The sequence below is a fragment of the Vigna umbellata genome, chromosome 3, assembly GCF_029865625.1.
Source record: "Vigna umbellata cultivar VRB3 chromosome 3, Vumbellata_1.0, whole genome shotgun sequence".
Taxonomy (NCBI): Eukaryota; Viridiplantae; Streptophyta; class Magnoliopsida; order Fabales; family Fabaceae; genus Vigna; species Vigna umbellata.
The window spans coordinates 18,577,448-18,604,312 of NC_142167.1; the positions used below are offsets into that span (position 1 = coordinate 18,577,448).

At 30.6% G+C, this 26,865-nt stretch overlaps 2 protein-coding genes across 4 annotated transcripts; one reads left to right on the plus strand and one right to left on the minus strand.

Moving 5' to 3' along the window:
* Positions 1 to 1,645: 1,645 nt before the first annotated feature.
* On the minus strand, positions 1,646 to 6,258 carry LOC124832338 (E3 ubiquitin-protein ligase BIG BROTHER-like). 3 transcript variants are annotated; one of them, XM_047306523.2, is made up of 9 exons: positions 6,048 to 6,258; positions 5,146 to 5,265; positions 4,882 to 5,049; positions 4,435 to 4,666; positions 3,565 to 3,602; positions 3,378 to 3,422; positions 2,716 to 2,843; positions 2,142 to 2,250; positions 1,646 to 2,037 (listed from the first exon to the last, which is right to left on the minus strand). In XM_047306523.2, the coding sequence occupies exons 3-9, from the start codon at positions 5,020 to 5,022 to the stop codon at positions 1,984 to 1,986; spliced, it is 747 nt and encodes a 248-aa protein (XP_047162479.1). In that variant the 5' UTR covers positions 5,023 to 5,049; positions 5,146 to 5,265; positions 6,048 to 6,258; the 3' UTR covers positions 1,646 to 1,983. The 3 variants fall into 3 exon arrangements, with proteins under 3 accessions (XP_047162479.1, XP_047162478.1, XP_087964625.1); XM_047306522.2 differs by having other exon boundaries at positions 4,882 to 5,056; positions 6,048 to 6,254; XM_088108499.1 differs by lacking the exon at positions 6,048 to 6,258 and adding an exon at positions 5,852 to 5,999 and having other exon boundaries at positions 4,882 to 5,056.
* Positions 6,259 to 15,645: 9,387 nt separating this feature from the next.
* LOC124832315 (zinc finger protein WIP5-like) lies at positions 15,646 to 18,140 on the plus strand. Its single transcript, XM_047306495.2, has 2 exons — positions 15,646 to 16,315; positions 17,409 to 18,140. The coding sequence occupies exons 1-2, from the start codon at positions 15,749 to 15,751 to the stop codon at positions 17,841 to 17,843; spliced, it is 1,002 nt and encodes a 333-aa protein (XP_047162451.2). The 5' UTR covers positions 15,646 to 15,748; the 3' UTR covers positions 17,844 to 18,140.
* Positions 18,141 to 26,865: the final 8,725 nt, after the last annotated feature.

Here is a 26,865-nt window from a genome sequence, read left to right on the forward strand (position 1 = left end):
GTTATAAAAGAAGTCATGCTCTTATACTTAATAAGAATAAAGATATAATTTAGTTCATAATAGTAATTATTTTAAAATAATTCTATTTTAAAATTATCATAATTTTTTTTTACACATTAAGATTAACAATAAATATGTTATTTTTTTTAAATAACCATACACTTTCAATAAATGTGACTGAAAATAATTAATTTAAGATCAATTTGGGAAAAAAACAATGATTGGTCACACATAGTCCATTTAATGTTTAAAAAAAGTAGAAAGGGAATAAGCACTTTAAAATAAATGTGTTTTCAATGATACTCATTCTCTTTTAATAATGATTAATCATTATAACTTTTTTTGTTCAGTTAAAAATATCCACTATAAAAAATAAAAAATGCAAAACATATTAAGAAGAATAATATACATTTTTAATTTATGTCTTAAATAATAATTTGTGTATATTTTTAAACTTTTTTTATTTTAGTTTTTTCTTAAAAAAACTTTAAATTTATTTAAAAATATTTATCACTATATAAAATACAATTTTAACTTTTTAAATATATTTTGAGTTCCTTAACTTTCATCTCAAATAGATTTAATCCCTAAATTATGATGCAAAATTAAGTTTAGTCTCTGTTCTAAATTTTGATAGTGTAGTCATCAAACTTTAGAAATAAATGTTGTCACATGTGTAACATATAAACATAAATGTGTCAATCCATATTAGCAAATCATTAACATCGTTTAATAATAAAAATTATATTTATTATTTTTAAAATTTAGAAACTAAACATTATCAAAGTTTAAAAAGGAAACACTATCAAAGTTTTGAAACAAAAATAAAATTTAATTTCACGTTATAATTTAAAAACTAAATATATTTTATTCTTAAAATATTAACTTCAAGTACACAAGAGAAGTCACTGCACGTAAATAGCATAACCTAAAGTTAAAGGTTCCTGTGTGTATAACATAACTAACTTCCATAAAATACATACAAATTAACAAAAAAGAAGAAGAGACGCGAACAATGTTTATCGTTAACCTAAAGCGACAACACCTAAGTAACAACTCCAAATAATACTAATTTCAGTCTAAGTTGAAAGAACTAAACGTTTTCTAATAGTATTCATCACAAATACAAACATTAGAAGATACATATCACCACATATAACGGAAAACACATCCTCATGACATTAAACGATCTACAAACTTTAACAAAATTTGAATGATCAGATTTTTCATAACATTTATACTCCATTCTCATTGAATTCATTCCAAAGATTATTTGATGTAACTTCTTCAAACATTAAGTTACACAATTTAATGTTTCATTTTTACCCTATTAAGTGTTCATTAAATTTTGTACCCAAACAACATTAATTTTCTGGTAACAAATATTTGCCATGATAAGGTTGAGAGTTACTGCTTGTGTAATCATAAGCGAAAGTTTGTCTGAGCAGACAGCATTGATTATTTCCGTCACATTTGTAGTATGGCACAACTCAAACATCAGGAGTAAATGCCTATTTGTCTACAAAGATGGTTTGCGGCTTTTCTTGTAATCTAAATAAACGGTGGACTTATTTAAAGCAATCCACTTCATCACTATTATAATGGCCAGGTGCTGCAATGTCCAATGACCTGACGCACTCGGTAATTCTCTAAAGAAGCTTTCATAAAACCGGCGAATGCCTTTCCAACAACACTGTATCAGTAGCATGAGGGAATAATTATGTGAAATCATAGCACACTGTATTAAACATTATGAAAACATACCGTAATCCAACCTCTTCAGTACAACCATGATAATTGATACATGTTCACTCATATTCTTTTATAACACTTTAGGATTCTCTCTGTAATAATTTTTCTAAAACCCAGGGCTTACTTACCTCACTAAGAAAAGGTAAAAACAAATAAAAATGTATTTCTATGAAAGACCTCCACATTAAAGGAAAAACAGAAACATATGCAGGTCACTTATCCGCTGCTAGATTATTTGTGCTTTGACTTGTCGGCAAACACTTCTGTGTAACATATTGGGCAAGCCTGAAAATATAAGCCCAAGAGGAAAAGCAAAAGAATATCAGCAGACGTGAAAATTAGCACTAAAAGCACTTACTGAGTTCATTATAAAATGGTAAATATCTTACCTTATTGATGCTGAGCCATCTGTTCCCACAACTAGCGTGATAAAGATGTTTACATGGCAAGGTGATACGCTTGTCCCCTCTTTTATATTCCATCTGGCAAATCACACATCTAAACAAGAAGAACAAGTCAGATCAATTAGCTAGGAGAACGCACGTTCTAACTTCAAAGCACGCAACAGACATAATACACGTAATTTTTAAGTTAATTCCCATCTGGACGTTTCCATTTCCAAATTATACTGCTGTAGCTGGATTCCTGAAGGAAGATTGCTGTACGATAGTCCACCATTTATTCATTTTATTTTACATAGACTTGGTTCTCATTTACAGATCATGCCAGACAAAATTCTTTGATAAGCTCAGTAGCAACAATCTAAAAGTCCTGAATATCAATTTGGACCAAGAAATACAACAACTGTTTATAAAAATTACTCAATCATGTACAAGTGGAATTCAAGAATAACAAGCAGAAACAAGGATTTTGAAAGCTAGACACTCGACAATATATATTAAATCATAGGAGAATAAAACCAACAACTGCATTAAAACATAGTGTCCATAAACCAAATATTACCTCTCACCCCGAGACTTCTTCCTCAAGAAGAACCCACATTTGAACTTCGACACTGGGAGTGAGGAGATCTGTTCTTGGGTGAGACCACGGCTCTGAGTTCCGACAGCTTCACCTAATTCAAGTAGTTCCTGCAATAAATGATACCATATTGATGTTGAAAAATAATAAACTCAAAAATATGAGGAGTGTTTTACTTCCACCATTTTTCAAATTGCCATCTAGAAAGATGTTCACTTACTATAATGATTTATGATCACACAACCATTTGACACATTTAATTGAAAAACACTTTGAACTGATACAATTTTCTATATAAATGTTACCTCTTTTAGCTTTTACGAATTGCAATTAAAATATGTAATGTAATCAGCTCATAAGGACACATAATTAGCTGTGAGAATTTTATGAAATGATTTGGCCTACCAATACTTTCCAAGAGTAACAATCTCCACTTAGAATAATGTACCGTGAAGCATAAAATAACGGAAGACATAAAAATAAATGAGTAACCTATGTCCGACTCCTTAGACAAATAATTACAAGATTGACTTTGTATATATTTTGAAGACTGACTCCGAAGTAATCAAATATATAGTAGCTGTACTTAAGGAAACACTATATAATGCCAAGAAAAAGAAGGAATCGGGGACTCTCAATCCAACCTCATAGGTCATGTTGTCGGGATCAATATTGTCTTGCCAAATGACCTGCACAATTTCACAAAATGCCTAGTCAGATAACCATTTATTGTGCTTCAAACTGATGAATGGCTAAAGTTACTGTATAAACTTCTTAGATGTTCGTAGCACTAAACCATTTCAGGCACCAGGAATCTTGAAGGCAAAATACCTGATAATCACTTGAATTACTGTGATGTCTTCGAGGACCTGAACCAAATGAAACATTGGTTTAAATTGTGAGCGGACATTTTATATGTAGGATGAAAGGACTTGACTATCAAATGACAGATCTGCTAAAGGGGATTTCCATGGATATAAATGAAGAGGCCATTAAAAGAATCTGCAGCCTTATCTTTGGAACGTAAAAAAAGTCCTACAATATTTTTTAAGGGCAAGAGCTACCGTATTTGGATGGCTAACAACACGGGGCTTCTCATTTAACTGATTTGTTTGTCTCTTTAAGGAGTAGAACAAAGTATGGATAGAGGACCAGAGAAAGATCCAAGGAGGTGAGTCTCATTAGTTTATTTAAACTTTGTATGTTATGTAACTAATGCTTACTAGACTTTTGTCACTAATACTCAGTCTCATACTTTTATCCCTTCAATTTTAGGCTCATCATTTTTTTACTTCAATTTTAGGCTCATCATTTTTTTACCCATAGAGGACCCAAGTCCATATTTTCCTTACAACAATAGTTAAAAGTTTCAGCATTTTCCTTCCAAGACTTAATAAAGCGTTGTATAGGAAATTTGAAAATTAAATTAGCCTATAATTTAGAGAAATATCCATAGTCTAGTTTTGAAAAAATCGGCTAAATTATGGCTAATTCTAAGGATCATATAAAGTGCAGAACATCATGGCATTGAGATGACTGAATTAATTACTGTACTTCAACAACCAGTTAAGTTTCTACATATGATGCTCACAATAAAGAATCAAGGTGTAGCGTATGAAGTAAGCAGCAATGCCCAAAAACTGCTATTCATCACTAAGGAATTTACAAAAAAATATTTTTAGAAGAAAATCACAAACGTACATTCAATAGAATTGTCTCGTGTGTCAGTGTTGCCACCTTCAACCCATTCTGTGTTTACTGCTGCTGTCTGTTCGTTGATTGTCAATGAGTTCTCTGAAGGTCTCCTATACTCATCCACCAGTGGTTCGTGATGATTTACCTCATAACCATGACTGTAACGATAGTATGATGAATTATCAGGTTCAGATAGTCCAAACTTGTAAAAGCTTGAATTTGAAGGGTATGAACTCTCCTGCGTATATGATGGAATGTCATTTCATTATCAGAATATTTCCAATTTCTCAACATTAATATTTAAAGAACAACAAAGTTTCGGATAAAATAATGAAAAACAGCTATAGAAGCAGATCTACGTTAATAAAACAAGAAAATAAGAACATGTTCCATTAAACTAAGGCTTACAAAAACTATCTCAAACAGGATATAAATGACAATTTTTGCAGGCACCTGAGCATGTGATGCACCAGAAAAAATGAAGTTGACATGTTCATAGGTAAGACCTTCAAAATATTCGATAAAGCTTCCTGCTGTATTATAGGGATAACTAATGCTATTGTAATGGACATCCATGTGTGGGTTCCAACTCATTTTGAATCCTTCTGCCAGACAAGTAATCTGCAGTCTGCAAAGTCAATTCAGAGCAAATTAAGTTATAACAATCAGGGCAAAGAAAATGAAGCACACAACAGGAAAAAAAGGTTCAGCACTAACCTATGCAAATCTATTCTTCAATCTTAACAGATTCACGAAGGCAGATTTGTCAACAAAAGTTGAAGTAATGAGCACAAGACCATCCGCCTCATATGATTCAGCTACTCCTAAAATGCAAACCTGCAAAAGAGCAAATTACACAGATGTTATGAGGGCAATTCCAGGAATTCCACCAATTATGGTTTTATCTTCTATCAGTAATTGCTTAAATCCGTGCAGTCAAAAAGCAAGAGAAATCCAGAATGCCTAATCTAGAATTTCAAATCAAGAATAAAGCATGTTCAGAACTAACAACTGCAGTCAAAAAATGACTAAAACAATTGAGAGGCACTGATACCAAAGCTTACAAAATGTTAGCCAGCAATCTGCCATAACAATAATGCAATCATATCAAAATGAGTTTCACAGTTTGTATCAGCTGATCAGAATAATGAAGCCTAAGATCACATAAAAGTAAAAATAAAATAAAAATAAGTGAGATCTCTAGGGAAGAAACAGAGATTCAATGATGAGGATAAGAATCAAGACCCTCGCATCTGAACCGATGATTTGACCTTAGCCAATAAAAATTCAAAACAACGCAATGAGGTGTATTCCTCAACAAACCAGAAATCCTTTAGTTCTATTTATTTTAATTTTTTCCGAAACCAAACAAGGCACAAAAAACGAAGTAGTAGAATAGTTGGTTATATAGAAGGAAAATCACATGAAGTGCGCAATCCAGGCAGAAGAATCTCGCAGCTTCAGAGATCGCAACCGCAGAGATAAATGTAAGAATGAAAACAAGAAAAACTAGGAGTGTGAAGATGAGGAATGAGAATCGATTTAAAGAATGGAATGAGAAGGAGAAAGAGAGAGAGAAGGATTGGATTCGAAAGGTGAAATTGAAGGAAGAGACTGACCTAGAGCTTCATTGCTTTTTGCGAGAGAGTGATAATGGCGAAATGGCTTATTCACTCTTCGTTTTGTAACTCACTCATCTCTCTCCCCCTTTACGCACTGCTCTGGAGCTGGTTTCACCTACACGCAAACTCCGTTAGATAGACCATGATCAGCTGCATCGCACCTTTTCACCAAACGGTACGCATTTTTATTTTTAATTTTTTTTTCCAACCCCTGATAACTGGACAAACGGATTAGGTAGGTAGATGGAGCAAACAGTGTATTTCTCATCTGACACTCTCAAAATCATAAATCTAAACTCTCATATATTATTTTAGGTATGTTGAAGCTAGAAGAAAACTTTCTCTAAAGTGATTTTTTTTTATAAAACTAATAAATTATTAGACATATTAATTTATAATCAAACCACAGTACAAAACTATGTGCATTACTAATGTAAATTATTTTTTTAAATAGTCTATAAACTGAATCTACATGTTATTTTATTACCATGTGTTCTTTATTAGCATATTGTTAGTTTTCATAATAACTACTTTATTCATGTCTAATATATTTTTTATTATTTAATATTGTAACAAAATTTGTTATAAAATTCATCATAAAAATATAAGAAATATATATATATATATATATATATATATATATATATATAGTATAGTTTATTGTGATAAACATTTTTAATTAAAGCATTATTAGTTAACTAAAATAAAATTAATAAAGAATATAGATACTTTTATTTTATGCAATATTTTTTAGAGTGAAAAAAATCATTATGTTTAAGTGAATTATAAAAAAATTAAATAAAATGTAATATTGTAATGTTTTGTTGTTGTCTAGATGGTTTGAAATAAAACAACTAAAAACGTGTTTGATATTTCATTTTCAATTATCCAAATCAAGAAGTACAGAACAGAGTGGGGTTTTTTTTATTAGTTGTGACATTCTATTTTATATAAAAATGTCTCGAAAATCAAATAATATTGTTTTTATTTCTCTTTAACTCACCCAATATAAGAAAATAAAATACATACGAAGACTGTTTGACGTTTTTCTTGATGTATTTGAAACTGAACAGGAGTAAATAATAATTAATGTATAATTAGTTCTGTTTTATTTATAAGATTATATGTTTTGATGTACATATTTATTTTTTTATTTTCATCTTTTAAATAATTAATGTTTTAGATTAAAATAATTATTTTGCAATTTTATTTTTTATTATCATAAAAAAATATTATGCGCATATATGTTTTTTCAGTGGTATGAAAACAAGTAAATTAAGTGGAATTAGAGTAATTCTTACTTGTTGAATAAGAGAAGCATCAAAGAGAAATGGATAGAAAGAGCTTTTGTTTGGTTTTTTTTAATATTAAAGAGGTGATGAGATGCAGACATCTAAAAAATTAGACGTGGAAAGGTTTCACATGGGAGGGTACGAAGTCCTTGAGGTTCTTTGATAGGGACATCCTTAGTTGTTGGCCAATGTTGACAAATCGAATAATACGAAACATAAAAATGGTTGAAGAGAGGTGGCCAAACAAAACTGGTCTGATTAAGTTGGTATCAGTTATGGTTAGTTAGCAATCAACCAGGTTTCTTTACCCTCTCTGAGTAATGTTAAAATAAAACTACATCACCATTTCTTAACTAGGTACCATTTCAAACAGGGACTTTAGTTGAAAACATAAAAGCCTTATAAAACATCATTTTCAGGATAAAATGTATTTTTTAATACAATTTTTAACATAGTAAATATGTTTTTCAACAATTTTTTTTTATCTAAAAGTCAAATGTATTTTTTAGGTTTTAACACTGTTGACAAAATTAGCGTGAATATAACAATTTTAACATTGAATTTAATAAATATAATTTCATTCAAATATATAACTAATACTATGGTAAGACAGTTATTTATGTAAACTTTCTTTCTAACATTATTATTATTATCAAATATTTAAAAGAACCTAAATATTTTTGGCACGAAAATATGAAGAAATTTTTTAAAAACATATTTTATATTGAATTTTTTTTTTACAAATATTTGTGTGGTTCCCGCCGGTCACAAGACGGCTGTCACTTGTTTTTAATCTCTTAATTTTTTAATTTTGTTAATTTTGTTTATATATATATATATATATATATATATATATATATATATATATAAATATTTAAAATATTTTTAATTATATAAAAACTTTTAAGCTTTTAACAGATTAATTAATATTTTTAATTAGATAAATTAAAATAATTATTATAATTACATGTTAAATTATTCTATTAAAATTAATAATTAAATTAAAATAATTATTATAATTACATATTAAATTATTCTATTAAAAATAATAATTGAAATTTAACTTGTAAGCATTAATTTAAATTATAATAATATGTATATTTGCATCTTTAAAAAATATATATAAAATTTAATTATTTTTTTAATTTAAAAGTAAAAAATGAAAAAACAAAAAGAGCTTACAAGTTAACGGCGGGTTAATCCGTCTCTTTGGTATGTTAGATCAAAACAGGTTAACGGAGGGAAAATTTCAACCCAACCCGTTCATGAATAGATTAATCCACAAATTATAGTCCATTTGACATCTTAAAATCTATCAATCATTTATTATTATATAAAAATTTATTAAAAAGAAAAAATAAAATAATATACAACATTTTAAATCACAAAAAAATTCATGATAAAAATTATATTTTAAAAATGTAAACAAATTATATTTATATAAAAAAAGTTAAATAAGTAGGTAGAGGTAAAACATTAAATCTTATTCAATATTTGAAATTTTTTTATTTAACTTATTGAATTATAAATTGATAGCTTGATAATTTTTAAACTACTTTATTAAATTATATGTATTTAATAAGTATTTATGTTGAAATAACAGATAAATTTTAAATAATGGAAAATAAAAAATATAAGTGGCTACGTTTAAATAGTATTTTTATATTAAATTTAGTTTTATTTCTCTTTATTTAGAATTCGATTTAATTTAATTAGTTAAATTAATTAATGAAATATATTTTGAAATATTTACAACTTATTCATTTTAATTAATTTAAAGTCTTCTAATTTTTATTTTCAAAAATGCATTTTTACATTGTATATTGTATTATTGATTTTACACAATATCTTTAAAATATTTTCAGTAAATTTAAAAATAAAATCTCTTGAATTAATATTATATCTTCGTTATTAAAATTTATTAAATATAATAAAAAGCAATATATTTCAAAAGATAAAATAATAATAAATATTATTACAAAAACGTAAATAAATATAAAAAATAAAAACTAGAAACTATACAGTTACTTGAAAGAATAAATAATACTGTTTTTTTTAAATATTTTTCTACACTAAACAAAAGGTTTTAATTAATAAGAATATAAAAAAACTAATTGAATTGTTGTCAAACATAACCTGACCAGAACAACAAGTAGCAGTTATTTTGATACCTTAAAAGTCTTTACAAAAGTTTACCCTTTAATTTTTTTTTCTTTTATAAATATAAAAATTACTTTATTTTAATGATTATTTTATCTCTGGGTTGTCAGGTGACTCTTATGATATTAAAAATCAATTTTGCAAATAGTAATATGAACTGAAGAAAATTAAGAAGATATATTAAGATTTAAGAATGGAACATGGTTGAAAAAGAGAAAAAAATAAAAATAAAGCTGAATTAAAATTTAAAAATATTCCAGTTAGAATTTAAAAGTATTTTTATATTAGTTATTAGGATTAATAATTGTGAGAATGAAGAAGTGGAAAATGAGCAGCATGTGAGGGAATCACGCTGAGAAACACGCACATCATAATTGAGAAGCGAATGATACAAAAAGCCGGCGTGCAAGTGAAGTGAGGAAAGAAAAAGGTATCATTATATTTACAATAATTATACTTTATACACAAAATATTTACATATTATATTTTGTTTTTTTATTTTTCAAAAAAAATTATAACTAAATTTCAAACTTTAAAATAGATAATTCTTCCATCACCCTATCACATGCTAACCTAATATTTAAATTCACTTAAAAACCAAATTACCATTAATGAGCTTTTCGGTACTGTGTAGTTTTCACCTATAAAGAAGATTAAGGTTAAAAAAAAAATATTAGTGTGCGCATGTGTAATTTGATGCTAACAATACTAATGACACGTTGTGTTCTTTAATACTACATGTCGCATACTCCAATGTAACACGACAAATGACACGTCACTATCAAACTAGAATAATCATTGACGATGACTAGAAATAAACAGAAAATATTTCAAGAACTAAAAGTGTCTGAAATAATTGTATTTGTTAAAAGAACAATTTGACTAATTATTGTGGGTATGAAAGTCGAGATTGCTAATTAGTGAAATTAGTAAAATCATTTAACTTTTTATATTCTAAGGCTCAAGATATTGCATTCCTGTAAGTACCACCAGCCTATATATATATATAAAGATTGTAAGTAAAATCTGAACCCAATAAGCTCTAAGCACCACCAGCATTAGAGAGTTCCCTCCACCGCCACTAAATACTCCCTACACCTCTTCGTGACAAATTTGTTTCGGAGTAAATTTTCACCAATATTAACCTATTTCATTAATTACTGATCCCATCTATAAGAATGCACCCCCACACCACAAACTTTCACACAAAAATCATTTATTCGTTTCTTCTTCTTCTTGGCAAGATTGTGGTGGTGGTGTGAGTCTGTGCGTCGTGTGAGATTGTGATGGTGGTGTGAGTCGGTGTGGTGGTGGGCTGTGCTGGTGGAATGTTGCAAGTGGTGCAAGGAACCTCGATGGTGAGAGCTCGGGTTTGTGGTGGTGGTTATCGGAGCAGCAGAGGGAGCTTCGTCTCAGGTACGTGAAAAGAGTTATGTTAATCCTTCAACGGATGTGATGATCCGTCGACGGATATCAACATCCGCTGAAGGAGTTACGGATGTCAACATCCGTTCTCCCTTCAACGGATGTTGATATCCGTCGATGGATCGTCACCATCGACACATCGTCAAGAGTGATCGACATCTCCCCTACAGGGAGATGGAAACTACTCGTCTCAAAATGTCATCTCTCTATGAAACCAAGCAAGAAGCCCTTATCAACATAATCATACCAAATCTCTATGAGAGGCATCAAAGAGGAATTCAACACAATGTGTTGAATTCCCTCGGCGCACGATCCTAACTTATTCACTTTTTTATCGTGCGAGATCAACTTCAGCATGTCCCCTCGATCCTACAAAACAATATTTAATATAATTTGTATTCGAAAACAAATTAATAATTCAAATTTAAGTTCTGCACTCACCCGGCCTTGCGAAATACCATAAGCAATGAAGCATCACGTGGACCTCCAGGAAATCACCGATATCCTCTTCTATGGCACCAACATCCGCATGCTCTTCCTCATCATCATCGTGGTCAGGGGCTTCAAATGCCTCCTCCTGAACATCACCCTCATAGGCCTCCTCCTGAACATCATCCTCATAGGCCTGATATGCCTCCTCCTCAGTCGCTCGATCCTCAGCAATAGGGTCATCATGAATAGGAGCTCCACGCCTTCTTCGAGCCGAAGTTGTAGGTCGTCTCCTAGCTTCGCCTTGTGCAGAACTCTCCTCTCAAGAACTCTCTCCACGAGAAGTATAAGATACACCGCGTGTTCTTACCATTTCTGATAAAAAATATTTTATTTAAATTAATAATGATTTCATTAAATTATAAATCATTATTTCATTAAATAAAATAAAATTAATTTACATATAATTTCGTAAACATATTATAATTAAATTTTACATTTTAAATACTGTATAAATTATTTTAAAATCTAATAAACTAATAAACTAAAAACTAAAAACAAACTTAAATAAAACCATATTTAAATAATCAATTCAATTAAACTAAAATTAATTTAATTAAATTTATAATAATAATTTCATTAAATAAAATAAACAACATTTACGTAATATTTTATAAATAAAATATTTAAATACTAAATAAATTAAAAAAATGAAAGAAAAACCGCCCACAAGCACGACGGATGGTCCACATCTGTTTCGCCTTCAAACGGATGTGCGACATCCGTCCACGGATATGTGACATCCGTTTCAGTGCCAAACGGATATGCGACATTCGTTTCAGTGTCAAACGGATATGCGACATCCGTTCTGGCGCTCCGGTCATCTTCTTCACATACACAGCACAACACAGTGAACACTAAACGCACACACAACACCCATCCACGATCAAAACAATCCAGCAAACCAAACATACAACACACATTCACATTCAATTCAAAATATCTAAACAAAACTAACCTCCACCAGCAACTTTCTCCACCCACGAATGATCACCGCACCATCGGCGTACCACCACCGCCACACCACCACAACACGAACACCCACACCACCAACGAATCTCCAACGGATATGGACGGCACCAACCAGATCTGGATGATGAGAAGAAACGGTGAGAAAAACGGATCTCACCGCCAAAAGAGAGAAGAGAATGAGAGCACGGATGTGAGAAGAGAGTAGACAGAGAGGGGGGTGCGGCTGAATGAGGGGAGAGTGAAGAATTATTTAGAGTATTAAGGTTAAAGTAAAAAGTAAAAATTTAAAGGATCATTTTATCATTAAAAATTTTATGGGGAGGTGCAGGGAGTATCAATGGTGGTGGAGGGAGCAACCTTCGCAGCCTTAACCCAATATACCTATAGTTGTTTAATGGGCTGATACTTGAAGCCCAGAATACTGCACCCTTGGGCCTTCCCTCGAGACGATGACCATAGTCTATATTTCCTTTTAGAGTAGTAATATATATTTTTGTAAGGGTATTTTACAATTTAAAGCTTTATGTTTCAAATTTTGAATATAAAATAAATAAATTTCAGGGTAAAAAATTAGGTAATCTAGAAATAGGAATATGTCATTTGAGATACCGGTGCTATTTTAGAAAATAATAATATATAATGCTATATGCTTTCAATGTTTGATTAGGATTAAAATTGAATTATCACTAATAACGTGGCAACCATTGATGTCTTTTGTTGCACAAAAATAAAATTCTAACCCAAACTACTGTAACAATATCTACAAGTGTCTCTTCCCACATAATATTCTTCTTTATGCATACAAATGAAACCCAGTATCTATCACTTATAAATTATTGCTTTGAAGCTTCAAGAAATAGAAATTTAATATGATTTTATAAAAATCACTTGTAAAATAAAATTTATATTTGTATACTATAATTTTATTTTTATCTTTAGTCAAAATCTTTAACACATTTTCTTTATAATAATGTATATATATTTTGAATGTAAAATTAGATATTAATTGGTGATTCAATAACAATTTAATAAAAATGACATAATATAATTTATAACTTAAAAAAGTTTAAATTAAATACTATAATAAAAAATAAATTTTAAATCGATTTATAAAATAATGTTTATATTATTTATATCTTTATGCCACATGAAAATACAAATATAATTATACAAAATAAATTCAACGTACCTATATAAATACATAAGTTCAGAAAAACGAAAGAACAAACATTTTTGGCCATTTTTAATATAGTAATACTAATTCGAAAAAGCTTGCTTTAGTGTTGTGAACGAGGAAGACATGGTTGATGGAACAGTGAACAATTGCATGCAAGAGTATTGGAGACAGACAAAACCTGTGTGCTTTGAGGACCCAAGTCGACCACAGCGTGCAAGCCAAAGCAAATGCTTCTATTCAAATCCATTAAAGTATTTTTTTTTTTCCGATGATGTCAAACAAACAAACTATGTTTTCCTCGGAAATACTAATTACCAGCACTTCTTTCAATTGCTTAATATCATACACACGGTTACATTCTCAAACTTCTTATTTAATTATTAACATAACATAATACTTTTTCATAGTAATTCTCTTAGATAATTTTAAAACCATAGTTACTTTCAAGTAGTGTAACAAAGTACAGAGCATGAAAGTTGACTGTGATCTATCATTGAATTATTGAAATTCAAATATGATTCTAAGTTTCATGTTAAATAAAAATAAAAATAAAAATATTATATAAAGTGAAAAATTCATTAATTTATTGTCTTAATATTTTGAATAAAAAATAAAATTAATTTTTTTATGTGATTAAACTCTGATTTTATTAGTATTTATATTTCTTTAATAAACCTCTGTTATAAACTCAATATATATATATATATATATATATATATATATATATATATATATATATATATATATATATATGGGTTTGCTAACGCGCGTACGTCTATTTTTCAGTTGGTACATTTTAGCAATGTGTACCGGATTTTAGTAGACAAAAATATCCTTATATATTATGGATTCCAAGTTTTAAGGTTAAGGGTATTTTAATAATTTTCATTCTCAAAACTTAAAAAAAAAAAAGAAGAAACCCCCCAAACCCTTACTCACCTCTCTCATTCCTCTCAATCCTTTCTCTTTCATCTCTCTCACTCCAACCTTTTCTTTGTCATCTCTACTGTAGTCCCAATTGAAAAAAATCAGAAACACATGCCTTTAAAAAATTTTCCTTTGTAAAGAGTTAAGTCATTGACATATTCACCTTCAAGGCAAAGGTTCATTCAAGATCTCTTCAATTTCACCATCTTCACTAACCTCTCTAATTTCATCATCTGTATTTGTTGAATCATCATCTCTAAAAAACCCTCCAGGCCAATTACCAATTCTTTCGGATGTCATTATGCTTGTGAAAATTAGATAAAATTAGATTAGACAAAAATTATAAAATAAAAACTCATTATAAAATCATTTTTTGTAAGAAATTGTTTAACAGCGAGTATTTCTGATTTTTTTTCCAGGTCAATTATCAATTCCTTTATGCTTGTGAAAATTGGATAAAATTAGATAAGACAAAAATTATAAGATGAAAACTCATTATAAAATCATTTTTTTGTAAGATTGTTTAACAGCAAGTGTTTCTGATTTTTTCAATTGGGGTTACAGTAGGGATGACAGAGAAAAGATTGGAGTGAGAAAGAGGAAAGAGAAAGAGTTGAGAGGAATGAGAGAGGTGAGTAAGGATTTGGGGGGATTTCTTTTTTTCCTTTTTTAGTTTTGAGAATGAAAATTATTAAAATACCCTTAACCTTAAAACTTAGAATCCATGATATATAAGGATATTTTTGTCTACTAAAACCCGGTACACATTGCTAAAATGTACCAACTGAAAAACAGGCGTACGCGCATTAGCAAACCCCATATATATATATATATATATATATATATATATATATATATATATATATATATATTTTGGTAAATGAATGTTAGTGAATGTTAATTTGAAATATTAAAACGAAGCATGATTATGAAAAGCTAAATGACAAGTGCATATTTTTAATAAACCAAATTTTATATTGAATCTGTTGAACTTTTTTCCAAGTGATTTCTTGTCTCCCTCAACTTTATTGGTCTTGCTTTACCAACATTGAATTAATTTGTTCACATCCTTTAACCCTTCACCTAACTCTTTCATTGTAGCTATTTTGCTTGTTAAAAACTGAAACTATCTTCTGCACATCTCAACCCTCACTCCACTACCCTTTCCCTTTATTCTGTGCACTCAGTTGGGTATAATTAATATCACAACCCTTTCTATAGCTGATCATACACCTTTTTCTTTTCACCCCCTCATCATGACCAATTCCTACAGATCCAATGACCTTAACTTTTGCTTGGACCTCAATTCACCATGTCTTCTCTCTTCTCCTTCTTCATCTCCTCCTCCCATCAATCCATCATTCTATTTTCCTTCCAATTATCATACCTACACTTCTCCTCCTCCTCATCAAACAAAACTCCTTCCTTTCCTTCATCTAAGACATCAACAACAACAACAAGACGATGATGAAGAAGAAGAAGAATGTCTTGAATCTTCATTCAGTGCCATGGAAGTAGACAAGAAAAAGAAAGAGCTGAGTACATCATCATCATCCAAGTGCTTAGACGAAGAGGATGCTGTCACTGTGGCTTTACACTTAGGGCTTCCAAGCACTGCTGCATCTGCTGATTTAGCTTCAAGCCTATACTCAGCAGAGGTTTCAGACAAAGGAGAAAAAACCACTGATGCTTCGGGGTTACCGTCAGATAGAATTAACAGAGGACAATATTGGATCCCTACTTCTGCTCAGATTCTGATTGGTCCAACACAGTTCGCATGCCCTCTTTGTTTCAAGACGTTCAACAGATACAACAACATGCAGGTTTGTCACCTTTGGTCATTTTGATGATCAATTCCCTCGATAGAGGAGAATAATAAAATATTCAAGATATACGATAATTAACTGTGAATAGAATTATAGAAAGAAAGAGAATATCTTTCCTTTTCCCAGCTTTTTCCTGTTTTTCTTACTCTCCTATACCCCTACTTTCACAGATCCCGTTTTCAGAAAAGTTGTCCCAAAGAAAATCAATTCTTCTCAGTTCTATCTATAGTATCACTTCAAGTTTTCACCTGAAATATTCCTCAAAGGAGGAAGATTTTATCCGCAGTGTGCATTATAATTTAGGGTTTTCCTGGTTAGCCTGTTACGTTTCTTTTCCTTTTATTTGAGCTTCAAACTACTCGATCTATCACCCTTTTTCTGCTAAGATAAAAATGAGATCTCTCACTTCTTCTGTGAAGATCAGTATCCAAATATATGGTTAATGATATTCCTTTTTGCATCTACAAGGTTTTTCTCTCTCTCCATAAGTTAATTATAAGTGTAATTAGTTTATACCAAAAAACATAAACACACCGACAAGGGAGACATAAATTGAAACGACATCAATTGAGTTACATAAAAATGAATATAAATATATTTAACTGTACAAATATTCTCTTGCTGGGCTCCTGAACTTTTTCTTTAACAGGATGCCCTACACTGGCACCTATTTCTTTAATCACACAGAGCGTTGTTGATGAACAAGCTCTAAAACTTGTTAAAAGGAAGCAGTTCCTAGTTAGCACGTTTCGGTGTTAAGATTTGTAAAGAGAGAGAAGATAGTACAAAATTTTCTTCTTTGATAAATATTCCAAATTTAATGTTTTCTGAAAAATGAGCATTATATTTATTTATTTTATATAATTGTACAATCCTCCTTTCTCCATCAAATTCCTACTGAAAGACCTGGCCGACATATGGTAAAGTAATTCAAATTCAAATTCTAAATTTTTTCATAACAACATGCAACAAATTAAAGACCTAGTTTCAGGTTTGTCTTTTATAGTTTATTTTTCTTCGTTTCCTTTCCAAGTATTGACTATTTGGTGTTATTATTACATCATAATAATATTGGTGGAGGAATTTTCAGATGCATATGTGGGGGCATGGATCTCAATATAGAAAGGGACCAGAGTCTCTAAGGGGAACACAACCAACAGCTATGCTAAGGCTCCCTTGCTATTGCTGTGCTCCAGGATGCAAGAACAACATCGACCATCCGAGAGCAAAACCACTCAAAGACTTCAGAACCCTTCAAACACATTACAAGAGAAAGCATGGGACAAAGCCTTTCGTGTGCAGAAAATGTTGCAAAACCTTTGCTGTGAGGGGTGATTGGAGAACTCATGAGAAGAACTGTGGGAAACGCTGGTATTGCTCTTGTGGCTCTGATTTCAAGCACAAAAGGTCCCTCAAAGATCATATCAAGGCATTTGGATATGGACACACGGCTCATGGAAATGACTGCATGAACCTTGACCAAGATGATGATCAAGCAGGTTCTGAAATTGAACAAGAAAATTAATGCAGCTTTTCCAGTGCGCAGTTTATATGATGTCAATCTATGTAACTATTGCTGGTTTCTCATATCTCATCACCTTTATTAATTTTCTCATTGCGTCTTGGTATTTCATATCAGACTGTAACAAATGCTCCTGTCGTGTCATTTTTTGTTTTGGTTTAAATTTCTATCTCTCTGTAAACATAAACGAGAAGTAATTTGTATTACATTATTCAATATCCATGATCTGCGAGGATCGTACGTCATTGGTGTAACTAATACCAGACAGAATGTTCCTTTAAGACAGGCGTACGAGGAGATTTTTCCAAGTTCCAACACATATGTCCTAATCTTGTCGTTCCTTTCCAATTAACCTTAATTAGATAGGTATAACTTTCAAACCTGTCTTCGCGAGAGATAGGTAAATGCACACTCCAAGAAGGTGTGTATGTGATAGAAGATAAAAGAAAAACGACATATGTGAAATATATATAAAAAGGAAAGAAGTTAAATAAAAAAAGAAAAGAAGATGATGGATGAAAAAGTAAACTTGAAACGTATTTTGAAAACGATAGGGATAACCTATTCTAAATGATACCTAAAGATAGAACGAGAGAAAGAAATAAGAGGTGAAGGGTTTAATTAATAAAGAAATGCATGATTAGATTCCTTTTTGTTTAGTTTCTAATGGAGAAAATTTTTGTATATATTTAAAGAATCAAGTAAAAATAAGAAAGTTGAATAATATAGAAAGAAGAAAACAACTTGTCTTGAAGTTTTTAATTAGAAATGATGTATTTTTGGATTCATATGTTTTATGATGAATTAGTTTGACATTTAATATTTTCAATAAATTAATAGAAAAAAAATGTATAAAAGAATAAACAGCTTCTAATAGCATGAAGTTACGATGCAAATTGCTGAGAGACTCCTATCAAACTCATAAAACTTCTTATATATCCACGTTACGGTGAATATATAGTTTTAAACCTAAGTGCATGCAACGGTACACGAACACGAACAGCTCATGTAATAATATATGTACACGAGAGAGATTTGATTTATAGAAATAGAAACCAAAAACAGCTGAAATTAGTGAGAGGTGAGAATTAATATAATAATATGTTGGAAGAGCAATGTAGGTTCGGGGAAGCTTTAGAAGCTGTCATGGTTCAGCCTTATGAGTCGCATGATGCTGCTATCCCACTTTTGTTGTGTCCTTCATGATGGACAGATGAAATACTATGTTTAGACTGACCGTAATGATTTCTATACGAAAATGATTAGCTTTTGAAGCGAAGGGTTTTTAATCACACAGCAGCATTAAAAAAGTTGATTAATGTAATGATAATAAGATTGGTAGCAGAAGGTATCTAAAATGGAGGTTTGGGAAGAATGCGTGAATCGACAGAGAAAGAGAAAGAGAAAGAGAAAGAGAAGAGCTTGAAATGTCATTTCAAAGTAGCAGAGATGCAGAGTTTGAATCATACACTCTCTCGAGTCCATTCCCCTGAGCCAACAAAATCGGGATTCCACGTTCATTGTCCCCACTTGTTCTGCTTTTTTTTGTTTATTTATATATATTTTGTTTTGTTTGGGGTAAAGTGTGTTTGAAGGTTTTCCCATGGAGTTGAAGATGTTAAATAATGGTAGTAGTGTATGACTGTTAACAGGGTTTCTTTTTATAGCTGCACTATAGTTGTAGATTTAACGTAACAGTAAAACAGGTGATGAAAACGATGGCTAATTATGTGATTCTTTGCTTGGTATCAATGGAATCCAGTGTAACGTCAATCTGTCACAACATCCCCAACCTGTCAACCAGAGATGTGATGGAACATTGTAGACTTTAATATATAACAGTTTTTTTCTTTTTTCTTTTTTTTCTAACTTTTCTTCAATTTCAATGGATCTGCGCAGAATCAAATAATGAACTACATTCCACACTCTTCATACCTGATATTTTTTCTTAAATAAAAAATAATGTTTTCGATGCTTTTTATACAATGAAATTATTTATTTTTTTCCTTTAACGATTTATATAAATTATTGAAATAGTATAAAAGAATATATAGCGTTGTTTCTTAATCCATTAAAAAACCCTTATAATAATACAAATAAAGCAATGCCTATGGAGTATTAGTTCGCCACACACGTGCGAAAAGAAATATACTTTGTTTGGTAGATTTTTCAAAACACAGTTTCATGCAATGATGACACTCATATCACACAGTTCAAAAAGTGTTTGCTGTTAAAGTTGAACCTGTGTCTTTTATCTTGATAAAATTTGTAACCCACCACAGAATGAACAACTTTTCTCAATCAAGAAACAGCAGTTTCCATAAATATTGTTTTTTCATAAAAAAAAGTTAGCTAAGGTAGTTAGATATATTATATCTTTATCTTTTAGTTAGGTTATTATTATTTTTTATTTATATTTTTGGCTTAGCCTATATTTCTTTTATTATAAATAGACAGAGAATTCTATGTGTGTATTTAACACAAGGGAGATTAATTCCATATATAATTTTTACTATATTTAACATGGTATCAGAGCAGGTTTTCTGATATCTTTCGATGGTCTTTGCTGTCTGTCGGCGATCGGCCGACCAACCGTCATGGCCGCCGGCAACCCTTAAAAATTTCATAAGATTCATCGTCTACCGCTATCACTATCGGAGTTCTTTTTAAAGTTATGGATTTGCTCCCTTGATCGGAGTTCCTTTTAAAGTTATGGATTTGCTCCCTTCATCGGAGTTCTTTTTAAAGTTATGGATTTGCTCCCTTCATCGGAGTTCCTTTTAAAGTTATGGATTTGCTCCCTTCATCATCGGAGTTCTTTTTAAAGTTATGGATTTGCTCCCTTCATCGGAGTTCCTTTTAAAGTTATGGATTTGCTCCCTTCATCATCGGAGTTCTTTTTAAAGTTATGGATTTGCTCCCTTCATTGGAGTTCCTTTTAAAGTTATGGATTTTCTCCCTTCATCAGAGTTCCTTTTAAAGTTATGGATTCGTTCCCTTTTTCGTTGTGCATTGTGGCATGTTTAGTAGTTGTTTAGAGCATCGATGTTGCTCTTTTTCATTTTTCAGGTGTCTTGATTGGAGAATTTTGGATTTTTTATGGTTTCTCTCTCTTATTCATCCATGGCTCCTTCCACTGTTGTTTCTTCTGACCTCTCTTTTTGTCAATATTATGTTTGATCCGTCTATATATGTTTTTTTCCCATGGAAAAGATGGTTCTTGTTAGTTTATTTATAACCATGGTGGCTCTTCAACAATTACCACTAGTGGCATTCTTCAACGATGATGTGCAAGAAGAGATTTACATGGAGCAACCTCCCAGATTTGTTGCTTGAGGGGGAGTGTTAGATATATTATCTTTTATCTTTATTTTATATTTATCTTTTTTCTTTTAGTTAGTTTGTTATTATTTCTTATTTTTATTTTGGGCTTAGCCCATATTTCTTCTATTAGTCTTTTTGGATTATATTAGTAACAAACATACCATTTGTATGCACCAGCTTGAGGGGGTTTATCTTTTATCTTTTAGTTAGTTTATTATTATTTCTTATTTGTATCTTGGGCTTAGCCCATATTTCTTCTATTATAAATAGAGAACCCTATGTGTGCATTTAACACAAGGGAGATTAATCCCATATATAATTTTCACTAATATTTATCTTTTAGTTAGTTTATTATTATTTTTTATTTGTATCTTGGACTTATCCCATATTTTTTCTATTATAAATAGAGAACCCTATGTGTGTATTTAACACCAGGAGATTAATCCCATATATAATTTTCACTATATTTAACAAAGGTCATATAGTAAATAAACAACGAGTAAGGACTTTTTTCTTTTTTTTTTTAATTTAAATATTCTCTTTTTATGAATGTGGATTGTGAATTATCTATTAATTTTGGCAGCACTGTCTTCATCCTATTAGCCAAGACATTAAAGATTACCTTGTACACACACCCCACAATAAATATAGACCTGAATTCATCTAATTAAATTGTTATAAAACTTATCTTTTGAGACTTGCTTTTCTTGTTTATCTAAAATGTCGTATTAACTAAACGTTAAATAAAATTTATAAAAACTATATAAAATTAAAAAAAAGTATAAAGAAAATAAGTATAATTTTATTATAAATAGAAAATAGAAGTGTTATTTATTAAAAATACGATGAAAGCGAATGTTTATTTAACAATTACAAAGAATATACATGGAGTTTAAGAAAAAAGAAAAACTTAACTAATTGTTTTAAAATAAAATAGAAAATGTTAGTATTATACAGTATAATATACTGGTAACTGTAATTTCTGTGGTTAATTATTGTTTTAATTGTCTAAACAAAATTATCATAATGTTTTCCTTTCTCTTAAAGTGTGCTCCTTTACATAGAAGGATTTGAAGAAGAGTTTGTAGATGATAAGTGTGAAAAAGAGTTGTTTCTAAAATTAAAAATGAACTCAATCTTGAAATTATTTATATTTTTCTCATTGAAAAGTTGTAATAGGTAGTAAATTGTTATTTAAAATATTGTACAGGAAAGGATGTATTGCTTAGATTCTGTCAGCCAATTTTCACAACAAATTGTGATAGAAGTTCCGGACAGAGCAAAGAAACGAAAACATATCAGGAACTTCCGGAGACTACTTCAAGGAATCAAAACACCATTGTTACAAGAGATTGCTTCAAATGTGTACGTTCTATATGTCTAGGAGTAGTTAAGTTTTTATTTTGTTGGAATTGGATGTAATGAACTGTGATATAATTTTCCTGCTCAATATATCGTTGTTCTTTCATATGCTATTTTTTGAATTTATTATTTGAATGTCTTTGATTACTGGAAAGTAACTTTGAACATAAATAGAACACTTAAGTGATTTGGGATCTAAAGATAGACTCACTAACTTATCATTTTTAACCTGAGACTTAATGCAAATTGTATGTTAAATTGACTAAGGAATTATCATTTTAATATATTAATTTAGAACTAGTTGCTAAGAGATTAGGACTAGTATTCCTTGATGTGAATGTTTGAATGAAGTAATGAAATATTGAACAGAGTTTTATATTTATATGATTCATGAAACCCAATTCCAACGAAGTTTCTTCTAAATATAATTCCTTGCACACAGTTTAATAAAATACCAAAAAGAGTTTCTTGTGTTGTTTTGTGCATTTTGATGTCTAATTGAGTTATAAAAGGAAGAATTGTTATGTGTTGCACAAGTCCGTTGGGAGAACGATACTTTTAATTATTCACTGTATTACTTAGAACGATTTGGTATGCTTGCCAAAAAGTTATCAGTAGATAAATTTAGATGAATTTTAGTGGATGAATTTATGGTGTTTCTTTGAAGGGATTTAAATATAAAAGTGAGTGAGTTTGAAAAGAAAGTTTGTGAATGATTTAGTTGATATTGTTAAGATATGCCAAATATTCTATTAAAGAATATTAGGCAATCAAATATTATGTTAGTTATAATTTAGATATTATTATAATTTGTGCAGATTTGTGCACCTGTCATTCCTTTAATAGATGAAGGATTATAGGATCCTTAAATGTATATATATGGTACTCTACTCTTTCAAATAATATATCAGAATTATTCTTTAAACCTTTTATTATGGTATCAAGAGCCAGATATCCTCTAAGATATAGGAATCAGTGCCTTTTTTCATTGAATATTTTTGATGGCTTCTTCCGATGACAATCAATCGAAGAAACATGATTCTGGAACTTTCGCTGCTTCCAAGAGTTATATTTCTACTGCTGTCAGATTTGTGACCAAGTCAGGTGTATCTATCTCTGCCCTTAATCTTTCTGTTGTTACTAAGGATAGTAATTGGATAATTGATTCGGGTGCTATTGATCATATGACTTGTGATCCTCATATATTTACTAATTTTTCCTCTAATTGTTCTAAAACTGTTATTATTAATGCCAATGGGGTCTCATCTTCTATTGAAGGTATAGGTACTATATCCCTCTCACCCTCCTTATCGATTCCTGATGTTTTATTTGTTCTTACATTAAACTGTAATCTTATCTCCGTCAGCAAGTTAACCAAATCACATTCTTGTGTTGTCTTATTTTACCCAACCCATTGTCTTTTTCAGAACATCCATTTCAAGGAGAAGATTGCTAGTGGTAGAGAGAGTGAATGACTGTATTATCTTGAAAATGTCTCACAATCAAACCATAAGAAAGGATTGACTTGTCTTGCGAATGATCACATACAAGATAAAAACAAAAAAGAAATTTGGTTGTGGCATAGACGGTTGGGACATCCCTCTTTTGGTTATTTAAAAAAACTATTTCCATCACTATTTCATAAATGCAATATTTCTGATTTTTTTTGTGAGACTTGGGTTTTGGCAAAAAATCATCATGTTGTGTTTCCTTTAAGCAATAACAAAACTAATTTTTCTTTTTCATTAATTCACACAGATGTTTGGGGCCCTGCCCCGCAATCTACACATAATGGAAAAAAATGGTTTATCAGTTTTGTTGATGATTGTACTCGGGTAACCTGGGTATATTTGCTTAAATATAAAAGTGATGTGTGTGATGTGGTTCGTTCCTTCTATCATTTGATTGTTACACAATTTAACACATCCATTAAGGTCATTCGATCAGACAATGGAGGAGAATATTTTAAGACTGAATTAATAGAGTTCATGAACTCTAAAGGCATCTTGCATCAAACTACATGTCCTTATTCACCACAACAAAATGGAGTGGCTGAGAGGAAAAATAGACATATATTAGAGGTGACAATATCACTTTTGATAGATGGTAATGTACCATCTCATTTATGGGGTGAGGCTGTGAGCTTTGCCGTTTATTTAATTAATCGAACTCCTTCTAGTGTGCTTAACTTTCGAAGGCCTTTTGATGTGTTGTCTGATCATTGTATCCTTCCTCCCATAGTTTATTTACCACCTCATATTTTTGGATGTGTTATATATGTTCACTTACACCCACATCAACGTACAAAGCTTGAAGAACGAGCGATCAAATGTGTTTTTGTTGGGTATGGATCAACTCAAAAAGGTTATCGTGCTTACCATCCACCATCAAGAAAATTTTATATTTCTATGGATGTGACATTTAATGAGCATGAATTTTTTTATGTTGATTCTCCACTTCAGGGAGGCAATGAAAGTGAAGTGCATAATCATGATGTTGGTATGTTTGATTGTGAAGATAAATTATTGTGTGAGGATCATTCTGCAGGAAATGAGCCAATCCTAAATATGGACCCTTCTTTTCTGGATAATACAGTGTCTTCTGATCATAACCAATTGGCTCAATCTTCTCCACAAGTTCAACTTGACTCTTCAGAGGTACCTTCTGATACTATCTCTGATAATACCAATGAAATTGATCATGAAATTTATTCTTGTCTGCGTGAGACCACCAGCACACCAAACACTGAGTCTACTACTGTTCAATATATTCTTCCACCTCGTTCTAACCGTGGTCAACCTCCAGTTAAATATGAACCAGACCTCCAAGCCAAAGTTAAATATCCCATTAGTAAATATGTGTCATCTCACAGGTATTGAAGTAGCTAGATCAAAACATGGTATTTTTCTATGCCAAAGAAAATATACTATTGATTTACTATCAGAAACTGGGCTGCTTGGGAGTAAACCAGCTGATACACCAATTGAACAAAATCATAAACTTTTTCAATGCTCAAATTCAGCAAGCATAGACAGAGGAAGATACCAAAGGCTGGTAGGAAAATTAATTTATTTGTGCCATACACGTCCAGATATCACTTATGCAGTGAATGTTGTTAGTCAATTTATGCATGACCCACGGAAGCTTCATATGGATGCTGTTGAAAGGATTTTGAGATATTTGAAGTCCGCTCCTGGAAAAGGAATTTTGTTCTCAAATCATGAAAACTTAAAGGTAGAAGGATACACTGATGCAGATTGGGCAGGTTCAAAAGATGATAGAAGATCTACCTCTGGATACTTTACTTTTGTAGGAGGGAATCTTGTAACTTGGAGGAGTAAAAAACAACCTGTAGTAGCAAGATCTAGTGCTGAAGCAGAATTCAGAGGCATGGCACTAGGTGTATGTGAACTTTTGTGGATTAAAAATGTGCTATCAGATTTGGGCTTTACACAAAATGAACCTATGAATTTGTACTGTGACAATACTTCGGCTATAGCAATTGCTCACAATCCTGTGCAACATGATAGAACAAAGCATGTGAAGATTGATAGACATTTCATCAAAGAGAAGCTTCAAGCTGGAATAATTTCATTTTCTTTTGTAAGATCAGAATTGCAGTTGGTTGATGTTCTCACCAAAGGAGTATCAAAAAGATTGTTTAATGAGTCTCTATTCAAGTTGGGAATGTGTGATATCCATGCACCAACTTGAGTGGAGGTGTTAAGATATGCCAAATATTCTATTAAAGGATATTAGGCAATCAAATATTATGTCAGTTATAATTTAGATATTATTATAATTTGTCCAGATTTGTGCACCTATCATTCCTTTAATAGATGAAGGATTATAGGATCCTTAAATGTATATATATGGTACTCTACTCTTTGAAATAATATATCAGAATTATTCTTTAAACCTTTTATTAGATACGATAGATAAAAAAATATTTTAGTAAATTAAAATATAAAATTTGTCTTATGATAAAAATTGATATATTATTATTTTTACTGTTATTATTTATTATTATTATTATATATATATATATATATATATAATATTGTTATTAATAATATTATTATACATATAATATATTATTATTAATATTAATATTAATATTATATATAATATTAACATTTTTAGGTCATGTGAATGATAACATAGAGAGAGAAAAGCTAACGTCCAATTCACAAACACCACGAATGGTGAGTCAAAAAGTTATCTTAAAGATGCAGGAATTCTATAACAAAACGTGTAAAAATTTCTCAAATCCTTTCTAATCAGCGCGCCAGATGCATGTGTTTGGCTAATCTCGCAAATTCGTCCTGGATATAACTGT